The 10,403-nt window shown below is 32.8% G+C and overlaps 4 protein-coding genes across 4 annotated transcripts in view; 2 read left to right on the top strand and 2 right to left on the bottom strand.

Moving 5' to 3' along the window:
- Positions 1-1,563, top strand: part of LOC106102713 (ER membrane protein complex subunit 2-like) — a gene marked incomplete in the record, with an annotated part of 3,466 nt that extends 1,903 nt beyond the window's left edge. Inside the window, 2 exon segments of the mRNA XM_013282261.1 lie at positions 57-152; positions 943-1,563. Coding sequence (XP_013137715.1) covers positions 57-152; positions 943-1,110 — 264 coding nt within the window.
- Positions 1,564-1,625: 62 nt separating this feature from the next.
- Positions 1,626-5,311, bottom strand: LOC106102712 (tRNA (guanine(10)-N2)-methyltransferase homolog). The gene is made up of 9 exons (XM_013282260.1): positions 5,031-5,311; positions 4,567-4,953; positions 4,318-4,452; positions 3,731-3,920; positions 3,380-3,453; positions 2,947-3,085; positions 2,483-2,681; positions 2,034-2,204; positions 1,626-1,791 (listed from the first exon to the last, which is right to left on the bottom strand). The coding sequence occupies exons 1-9, from the start codon at positions 5,085-5,087 to the stop codon at positions 1,668-1,670; spliced, it is 1,476 nt and encodes a 491-aa protein (XP_013137714.1). The 5' UTR covers positions 5,088-5,311; the 3' UTR covers positions 1,626-1,667.
- An 81-nt stretch (positions 5,312-5,392) lies between these two features.
- On the bottom strand, positions 5,393-6,741 carry LOC106102714 (UPF0483 protein CG5412). The gene is made up of 4 exons (XM_013282262.1): positions 6,350-6,741; positions 6,037-6,234; positions 5,742-5,882; positions 5,393-5,656 (listed from the first exon to the last, which is right to left on the bottom strand). Exons 1-4 carry the CDS (start codon positions 6,576-6,578, stop codon positions 5,478-5,480), a joined length of 747 nt encoding a protein of 248 aa, XP_013137716.1. The 5' UTR covers positions 6,579-6,741; the 3' UTR covers positions 5,393-5,477.
- Positions 6,742-6,983: 242 nt separating this feature from the next.
- LOC106102645 (DNA replication licensing factor MCM3) overlaps positions 6,984-10,403 on the top strand; it is a 10,456-nt gene continuing 7,036 nt past the window's right edge. Inside the window, exons 1-6 of the mRNA XM_013282186.1 lie at positions 6,984-7,210; positions 7,283-7,560; positions 7,684-7,858; positions 8,200-8,438; positions 8,856-9,095; positions 9,428-9,592. Coding sequence (XP_013137640.1) covers positions 7,139-7,210; positions 7,283-7,560; positions 7,684-7,858; positions 8,200-8,438; positions 8,856-9,095; positions 9,428-9,592 — 1,169 coding nt within the window. The 5' untranslated portion in view covers positions 6,984-7,138. The remainder of the gene's footprint in view (positions 7,211-7,282; positions 7,561-7,683; positions 7,859-8,199; positions 8,439-8,855; positions 9,096-9,427; positions 9,593-10,403) is intronic.

Raw genomic sequence — 10,403 nt, forward strand, 5'->3', positions numbered from 1 at the left:
TCATATCTAAACTTAATTGTAATTTATTTTATAAAATTAAAATAATCTGATTGCAGGGTGGTATTGAAAACATGGAATTGGCTAAAACATATTACTGTCAAACTTTGAAGTTGAATCCTGACAATTTGCGCGCACTACTTGGATTATTCTTGGTAAGTATTTGGGGTTTAAACCAAACAAGAATTTATTTTGCATGGTTATTTAACAATTACTGTACTCAAGCTAGTGAACTGTGATTGTATGAACAATTCAATTATTATTTATACCCATTACACTGGCTCGCAGTCATTTATCGTCTACTAGCTTTTGTCTTCGACTCTAATTAATTTAAAACAAAATTAGTCAGTAGTAAAAAACTATATTCTAAATCAAGTTAAGCCATTTTGAAGATGTAAGAAACATCCATCTAAACTTTCACCTTTATAATATGTATGTATGTAGTATCGTATCTTTGTAGTATGATGTTTTCTTTGGAACATTTTGGTGGTTAAATCTTAAATCTGTTCTTATAAATGTAAAATTATTTAAATAGGTTTATTTGAAAATGTATTTATTGCCACAAAATAGAAATTACATAAAAAGACTTATTCTAAAGGAAACACATTCGTGGCAAAAGGTAGCCAGCTCAGCGTATGCAGGACGGACTAAGCCGTTCCTGCGCTGATTTTCAACTGGCTCCTTCGTACTCAAGTAACATATATCTTAATCATTAGGGTATTTGTCACTAGCTGTTGCTCGCGACTTCATCTGCGTGTAATAAAAGAAATAGTAAAAAATATAGCCTATTACTCAGCGATTCTGTAACTTTTTAATGATACAAGAATAAAATTGACCCAGTAGTTTTTGAGTTATTTCAATACATCCAAAAATACAAATTATTCCTCTTTTAGTATAGATATAGATTTCAATTAAATTCGACTATAAATAATTTTTGTTTACAAGGTTGCGAACAACTTAGTTGGTCAGTACAAATCATCTGGCAATTCAAAGCGCAAGGAGGCGTGGCGCCTGTCACAGTGGGCGCAGTCGCGGGTCAGCGCCAAGCAGCGGCAGGCGCGCGCCAAGCTGGGCCTCACAGACATGATGCTGTCTCTTTCCCTCGCTGAATAGATTTAAGGTATTTAATGAAACAGAAGATGTCGCCAGCCAGTAGTATTTCAAAGTAGTTTATAATGTATTTTACATTATTTTTATTTTATAAGAGTATGGCAACTCTCCCCTCTGCCGCCCTTGACAACGTCTATGTGTGTTACTGGCTTTTTTGTATTGGATATGTCTGAAAATTATGTTAGAATTTAAATTATACTTAGCCTTTTTTTCAGGTAAAATTCAGAATTCCAATAGCTATAATATAAATAGTATGAATTTGTATTTATAATAATAGAGTTGATAGGTATCCTGTTGTTTTTATTTATGAATTATTTAAGGGATTTATGGTAAAATGTATTACATTAATTGTAACGATTGTTTTGTTGAATTTATTTAATATAAATTTAAGTTCATAGTATATTCAGATAAAATAAAAAAATAGTGTATTTTATTTATGATTTCTATACCCACTACGATTTTAACCAATTTTAAAATATGAAATTCTACTCGAGTTTTTGATTCAAAAATAAAAATCATTAAAATTGAAAATTCGTTTATTATATAAATAAGTGATTCCTTTACATTACACACTTTTTATGTTTATGAGCTAGCGCTCTGGCCGCGGCGTTTGCTTCTATCTCGGCTGCTTTTCTCTCTTTCCTTTCCTTCCTTGATATTTCTCCGATTGTAAAATATTTTTCCCTGTAAAATAATATTATAACTTTAACAAAGAAACATTTTTCTATATTGAACAAGAGATGTCACAAGAACATTTTCCAAAAATCAACAATATTACCAAAATAAATATAGAAATATTTGTATTTTTGTTCTTAACAATTACATTTACATTACATTTTTCCAATAAATCATGTGTTTCTTAAAAGAGTTTTAAATTTTGCTACTCAATTATTCCAAAGGACACAAAAAAGTAATAACAAAATAACCTGAAATTATGTGCCGCTGAGTTAGGGTCTACAGGCATATTGGGTACATTATCATGTACCTTCTCATAAGTGAGCAGTCTTCGTGCAGTCAGCTTTGACAGTACCTGCTCAGAGTTGCCCACTAACTGCAGACAGGGGTGACATGGAAGTTCCTCCTCTTTGTATTCATCTCTATGGTAACAATTTTATAACATTAGATACTGGCATATTGAGCTTTATGACTTCATCACTGAATTATTAAAAACTATAAAAATAGTCTATGTTTTTCCAGATTATATTCTACATTGTCAAATTTCATTAAGATCAGTCAAATCGTTTAGGCTACAATCTCTAATAAACATCCAAACTTTCACATTTATATTATTAGTGTGAAGTATGATGATAAAATCTTTCTTTAAGTGCAAAGAAAATTGTTTTTTTTTAAAGCTTTCAAATTGCTTATCCGTTACCTGACTAAAGGATACCAGCACACAAGCCGCCTGCCAACCTCTAGATATCTTGCGGCAAAGTTCAACAGATCACTGTATATGTGCGGCAAACCATACTCCACTTTGGAAGGTATGTGGTTGATTTGATGCTCTTCGGAGAGAGTGTAGTTTTCCTTCTCAATACCAATCTTTTCGGCAGGTTCACGTACACCGTATGGGGCTAGATTAAAAAAACAAGACAATCTCAAAGAACCATAAATCACTAATCTCTTTTATCTATTTTACAGCCACAATTTTAATGGAAATTAAATTTTTAAATTTGTATGGTCAAAATGACCAAATACTAATGTGGTTACTTTTTACTATATCTTATCTGATCTCTTTGAAGGTAGCAGTATGGAACAAATTATTAATTAGTATTTAGATATCAGAATATTTAATAAATCAGGTGTAGGGTCTTTCTTGTAACAATTAAAAAAACTTACGATCCGTTATAATAGCGTCAAACTTTAGTCCTTCCCTCCACATGGGTAATGAGAAATCACTGATAACCACATCGAGGTAGCGGGAGTCTATACCATACTGCTTCATGTTGCCTCTGATGCTCTCTTCTTTCGCACGGACCTATTTATGATTTCACTTTAAATATGTTACAATGTACTAATGCAGAGCGGAAATACGTTCGAAACACTTATGACCTATTAAAAGCTAAATCCCATTTCAGGATTAAAATTTGAAGAGAATAAAACAAACAAAGTAAACCAGTAAAAATGTCGACCAATGAATAGTAGATCCCATAGGTCACTAAACAGGGTACTGTGTGCAAATGAAATTTAGTATATTACATTGTAAAAGTCAACATTTTTATAGATATATCACTATGAAACCTTAAATCCCATGTAATACATACATTGTTACCTTTTGTCCGACTCGAGTGGGTCGTGTCCGGCCATGAAGCATCATGAAGTCAATGTCAGAGCCCCAGACGTGTGCTTAACATAAAATTTCTTGTGTATAACATAACTGAATTAAGATAAAAACTGAATCCTATGTGTTCTTCCAGACTACCCTCTACATCTATACCAAAATTTATAGTAGTTCAGACGTAGCCTAAGCTACAAACTAACAAACATCCATCCATCCATCCAGACTTTCGCATTTATAGTATTAGTAAGATTAAAGTATATAGATTAAAGTCAACAGTTTAAGTCTACATGACCTGAACTTTTGGACTGGTTAAGTGCTTTATATACTACTTAGTTTCCATACCACCGAAATGTCCTGCAGCGACAAGAAGGGAACCAGAGCCAACAAAGGGGTCCAGTACGATATCTCCAGATGTTATCTGTGCCTGGTTAGCCATAATCAGAGATAGCTGGGCGTCCATACTGGTGTTGCCAATAAAATGACGTCGTTTTAATGAATGTTGTTGGATAAGATCTCTTTGGCCATCTGTTACCTGTTATAATTAATTACTCCTTTATATTCCAAAAATTGTAATCATCAGCTCAATAGTGAGCTGACATGTAGATGGGCTCAGAGACTATGACAATGACAAACCAAAAAACTAAGGTTCATGGGATTTAAACCCAGGACCTATAGATTACAAGTCAAATGCCCGCCTTAATTCCTGAGCCATCAATTTGATGTATCAGTGAAGAAATTGATGTACCAATGCTTTACTTGTAATATAGAAAAGTGAATTATAAAAAACTCAAGATATAGAGAAAAATATTACATAAATTGTTACAATGTTTAGTATCTTAAGATATGTTTGTGGTGTCACTATAAATCTATTTATCAAATATTTTGAATTTACTAATACAGAATAATTAATACATAGTTGTGATACATACCCATCTTCCAAAGAACACATCGTAAGGCTGATCAGGCACATTGTTTGGATCAACTCCATAAAATTCAAAATATGACAATGTTATATTTGGATTTTTTAACTTTACAGGACCATTTAGTGGCAAATAACTGAATTTCTGGAAATATTACAATTGTTATTAATTAAAGACTCTCAAAAACTTTAGAGCCATTTTAATTTAATAATAGCAATATTTTTTTTAATTGGGATCATTGCAAATGAAAACAGTTACCTCAATTTTGTGAACCTTCTCGCTCATTGTGAAATGTTTACAAAATGTTTCAACTTCTACTTTGAATGACTTTGTAATATCACAGCATGCCTCGATCAGCTCACTTGGACAAATTTGTGAGTTAGAACCATTTACATCTGTGCCTTGGGTGGTTAACCAATTACCAGAAGTATTTTTTACACTCTGATTCAAATTCTCATGTAACTCAGTCTCGGTTTTAGCATGTGACCACAGTTCTATACAACTTTTAAGAAGAACTGATCTATTTGCTATTTTTTTAACATGATCTTCTGTTGGTAATTCAACAATCCAATATGGTTTCTTGATGCATGGCTCTTCGATATATTTTACTGGAATGTTTAACATGGAGATAATGCTTTGCATTTCCTACGAAATAAATATAATATTCAATTATAAATTGTTTAGTTTCATTTAATAATTTACAGTTTCTTTTGTGAACTTACAGCATGTCGAAAGTCAATATGTTCGTGCGCAAACCACAATAAATAACGACGCCACATATTTACATTAAGATTCTAAACCATTAAAAATAATTCACCTATTTACATTAATATACTACAACAGCAATAATAAATAAAAACGTTAACCAAAACATAACCTCAATTCAAAACCACAGACCAACAAGGTTTTTGACAGCTCCCCACAGTTGACAGTAATAAAAGATTTTTTTGACAGATTGAGGTACCTGGTAAGGAGGCATTTAAGCCAAAAGGGAAATAAAAATAAAAATTAAATAAATCACCACAGTCTTAATTCTAATTGAAAACCACAATAAAATATAACCATTTAAAAAAAAGAGACTACATAATTTTACAATTATTTAATATTGTATATTTTAACTTAAGTATCCAACACTTTGGAAGATGATTCACTAAAATAACTTTCTGCTATTATGAAAAATCAATTTTATCATCTCCATTTTTCTCTTCATCTTTCGTATCTCGATGTCTTTCGTGTATAAAATCAAGGTAAATGTCCTTAAGTGGACCAGAACATGGAACATAGTGACCACCGGAATGTTCTGCCACAATTGGTTTATTAAATAAATTAATCAAAGATTCACTCATTTCTGAAAAAAAAAACCAGAGTTAACGAAAAATTACATTTTTCTCTTATTAATTAGTATATATCATTAATAAGAATAATTACTGTACCTTTGGGTATAATAGAATCACTCTCTCCATATACATGTAGTGATGGTAAATTAATGTCTTCATCATAAAAGCCTTTATGCACTAAACTTCCTGATCTGAATCCAGATACAAATATTGCAAAATCAAATGAATAAGGTAGATCTAGAAATAAGAAAAAGTATTAAATAACTTTGTAAATTAATATTATGATATGTTTCAATTAAATTGTTTATGGCTTTCCATGTATTGGGCCAGTATCAAAAAAAATCATAAAAAGGTTACTATTGCAATGTTTTGTAGTCATATGTATACTAACATCCTTTCTGTTGCATTGCAGCTAGTAAGCCCACCAGACAAGCTCCTTGTGAAAAACCCATGAAACCATCAAAGGGTCCATATTCTGACACTATGCTCTCTATCAAATGTAATGTATCCTCAAATCCGATTGCCGGCCCACCTAAACATTTGCCACTGAATGAATTATCTTCAGCATTAAACCACCATGATCTGCGATCTAAAAAATAAATTGCATTATTCATACATGTAATTGACTTTACAATGAGATTTTGTCATACATTGGACTAAAATCATATATCACGTCTATAAATTTAATTTAATAAAGAGATTACCTTCATCCCCATCCTCTTCGTTTACAACTTTATGGGGAGCAGAGAAAAAAACCAACTGCGCGTACTTTGATAGCGTCTTTCTAAAAGAACCTAATTTCCCCCTGAACACCTCACCGTTCTGACGATAACCGTGGAAAGTCAGAATCTTTAGTTTCGGTTTATCCTTCTGATTTGTGTCTTGTTTATCGTTTGTTGGTGGAGAATCGACCGTAGAGTTCGGCTCCGACATCTTGCGATATATAATATTACTATGTAGCCATTTAACGTGGCGAGTTACTTTACATACGCGGTGGGTCACAATGATTATTTCTATTTGCTATATAAGCTAAGCTTTAAGAAAACTCTGATTATAACCATACCAAACAACGGCATAAAATTGCGGTTTAGGTGACAGTGACAGATGGTGACAGCTGGCAGCAGATGTTAAGTTGAACTTTGGTTGAACCGCAGAAAAACAATTAATTACATTACTATTCTAGAAGTCTAAGCTTATTTTATTATGTTAAGTGTATTGATAAAATTAATATCAATTAATTTAGAATTCTATTTTATCAAATATTTCAACATTATCCGTAGTTGGTGTTGGTTTGGCAAGGAACGAAACGAACAATCTTTGTCATAATGTCAATGTCAACGTGCCATGCTGATGTTTTACGCGCCAAACTTTTCAGATGTTTTGTTTGGTTTACTTAGTCGGTTTAAATTTAAAGTTTAGGCTGTAAAACTTTTTTTCGCATTGTTGATTGTTGTGGTGTTAAGTTTGCTTTATTTATAATTTAATAAATAGCAATGGAAGACGGAGATTTCGATCAACGTTTAAGAGATTTGCAGAGAGAATATCTTGAGTTTTTAGACGATGAAGTAAGTTAGAAAAAATACTTATAAAGTGTTGTGAATGTCAATAGCACTTCATACGTTGGTTCTTAATTTCAGGAAGACCAAGGCTTGTATATGGAAAAAGTAAAAGAAATGATTTCAGCTGGCAAAAAACGACTGATTGTAAACATTAACGATTTGAGAAGAAAGAATCCAGCTCGTGCCAAAAATCTGTTAGAAAGTGCTTTTGAGGAGCAGATAGCATTTCAAAAGGCTCTTAAAGAATATGTGTCATCAATTGATCCAACATTTGCTAAGGAAATGGAAGAGTTTTTTGTTGCATTTTCTGGTAGCTTTGGTACCAAACATGTCACACCAAGAAGTTTAACTTCACGGTTAGTAAATATATAAAGAACTAAATCTAATTGCCTTTACTTTCTATCCTAAGTGGCTAAGTTGCCACTTATATAAATCATGCATGAAATATGCAACACTAGTAAATAAACCTATTTTTACAGCTTTTTAGGAAACTTAATCTGTGTAGAGGGTATTGTGACAAGGGTATCCCTGGTGCGACCCAAGGTGGTGAGGAGTGTTCACTACTGTCCTACCACTAAGAAGGTTATGGAGAGGAAGTACACTGATCTTACTTCTTTTGAGGCTTTTCCTACGACCGCTGTGTATCCAACTAAGGTACGTTCAACAATAGTTTCCTTTATTTTCTAGAAACTAATATCTTCCTATTGAATTATATCAAAAGACAATCTTGCTAATATTATAAATGTACAAACATATCTCCAGAACAGCTTTACAGATCTTAATAAGTTTCCTCAAATGTCTAAACCTTTTTTAATTCAATGCAAATGAAGTATCTGAAAAATGCTAGTAAAACCACAAAACTACATGACCAAAGAAATATGTACCAAAATTACATAATTTCTTCATTAATATAAAAATGTTAATGTTAGCAAAGTGAAATAAACTATTAGATTTAGATATAACTGATATTTAAATCCATTTTGACTTATTTTTAGGATGATGAAGGTAATCCATTGGAGACAGAATATGGTTTATCTCGGTACAAGGACCATCAGACCCTAACAGTACAAGAGATGCCGGAGCGAGCGCCTGCAGGTCAGCTGCCCCGCAGTGTGGATGTCATCTGTGATGATGATCTTGTAGATAAATGCAAACCCGGAGACAGGGTGCAGGTTGTGGGAAACTATAGATGTTTGCCGTCTAAACAGGGTAGCTTTACCGCGGGGACCTTCAGGTAAGATAAACAACATTGATTTCTGTATACTTTGTCAAGGTATAAGTAGTAGGGACTACAGTTTCCGCAACTCCATAGCCACACATTTCGTTGTTCAAGTGATAAGCAACCATTTCATGTTATTTGTTTCTTTTACTCTTACAATGACAGCTTGCATAGCATGTTTAGGTATAGATTTCTTTAGAAATTATATAACCCATTTGTACGATAATTTCAAAAGTTTGGATGGACAGATGTTTTTTAGAGTTTGTAGCCTAAACTGCTTAATAGATCATGATGAAATTTGCCATAGAAGTAGAGCATATACTTAAAGAAAACAAGCTATTATCATTTGTTTTTGATTTTAATTCTATGTGACCGAAGTAGTGGGCGAAAGGCTAGTGAGTATGCTTATGAATGTAAAAATAATAATTTCAGGACAATTTTAATAGCGAATAATGTAACGGAAATAAATAAAGAAGCAGATTTATCAATCACTATGGAGGACATCAAACTATGCAAGCGTTTAGCTAAACAAAAAAATGTGGATATGTTTGAAATGCTAAGCAAGTCTCTAGCGCCATCTATTCATGGACATGATTACATCAAGAAGGCTATTCTTTGTCTACTACTTGGTGGGATGGAGAAGATATTGCCTAATGGCACAAGACTTAGAGGGTAAGTCATAGAAAAAAATTAGTAAAGAATTCTTTTTTCATTCCTAAAATAGTAAGTAAGAAGACCAGTAGACTAGACTAGACTAGACTAGATATATGTCCCTTCCACTGTTTTGTTATATAGAAATAATAGGGCGAATAATAGTTTGAAAGAGGAGGGACATATATTATTATTATTTTGAGTGACACACTAGCAGCTAATTAGCTGATGCCTGTGTGTTGTAAAGCTATATACATAGGCAGAGGAAATATTTTAGTTTAAGAGAAATACTTAGTAGTATACTTCTCAAATTAACACTATAAACGCAGTTTTATTTTTTGTTTCCATTGCAGTGACATAAATATCCTGTTAATTGGAGACCCATCAGTGGCAAAGTCCCAGTTACTCCGCTACGTGCTGCTGACAGCTCCTCGTGCGGTCACCACCACGGGCAGGGGCTCCTCTGGCGTCGGTCTCACTGCTGCCGTCACCACCGACCCTGATACGGGGGATAGAAGGTAACTTATAGAAAGAAGGTCATATAGAGGTCATAGATATGTGAAAGAGATGAGAATATAGAATATAGGGAATATACTAAAGAAATACATCGTTTTTATTAGTGTGGTAAATTAAGGTTATTGTATAATAATATTATAAAGAGGTTATTAAAATAACTCAAAAACTACTGGGCCAATTTCAACAATTCTTTTTTAATAACAAAGGCTATGTTTTTTATTACTATTTAATATCACGCAGGCAAAGTCGCGAGCAACAGCAAGTTATTAATATTTATTTATATTTTATTTAAAAAGGTAAAATGGATAGGTATTAAATATATCTTTAATGAATCAATGGATGTCTTTAAAAGGCACAATTGTACAGTAGAACATAGTCTACTAAGTTTTTGTTTTTCATTCCTCGTCAACAAAACCGCGAGCATTTTATAATGACTAGCTTTTTCCCGCGATTCCATATGCATGCAATTTAAAAAAAAAACAAAAGCAAGTAAGCTATGTGTTCTTTCAGACTATATCTATGTCAAACGTCAAGATCCGTTTAGCCGTTTAGGTTACAAACTCTTATCCATCTAAATTGTCGCATTTATAATATTAAGATATGCGGGATTCTTTTTTTGTAGCTTCTAATGAAAGTCTGATTCTTCGTATTTATGTATTTATTTGTTTAAATTCTACATTTAACACTTTTAGGTCACGCGCACACACCAGTCTTCTTACTTTCCAATCTGTCATCTGTCAAACTCCCCGCTCACTTCCTTCCGCGCACATCCGTTCCTCACACCATCGTGTATCGTTTTATCCAATCCCATAG

Source organism: Papilio polytes, unplaced genomic scaffold, assembly GCF_000836215.1.
Source record: "Papilio polytes unplaced genomic scaffold, Ppol_1.0 DF823912.1, whole genome shotgun sequence".
Taxonomy (NCBI): Eukaryota; Metazoa; Arthropoda; class Insecta; order Lepidoptera; family Papilionidae; genus Papilio; species Papilio polytes.

Bases quoted from the DNA above. Each gene is read 5' to 3' on its own strand.
- LOC106102712 (XM_013282260.1), bottom strand. From the start codon at position 5,087: ATGTGGCGTCGTTATTTATTGTGGTTTGCGCACGAACATATTGACTTT. The intron at 4,954-5,030 runs GTAAGTTCACAA...TTTATTTCGTAG, and splicing joins ATATTGACTTTCGACATGCT to GAAATGCAAAGCATTATCTC. The intron at 2,205-2,482 runs GTAACGGATAAG...TTGTTACCATAG, and splicing joins TGCTGGTATCCTTTAGTCAG to AGATGAATACAAAGAGGAGG.
- LOC106102714 (XM_013282262.1), bottom strand. From the start codon at position 6,578: ATGTCGGAGCCGAACTCTACGGTCGATTCTCCACCAACAAACGATAAA. The intron at 6,235-6,349 runs GTAATCTCTTTA...TTTATTTTTTAG, and splicing joins CGAAGAGGATGGGGATGAAG to ATCGCAGATCATGGTGGTTT. The intron at 5,883-6,036 runs GTTAGTATACAT...TCTTATTTCTAG, and splicing joins TGCAATGCAACAGAAAGGAT to ATCTACCTTATTCATTTGAT.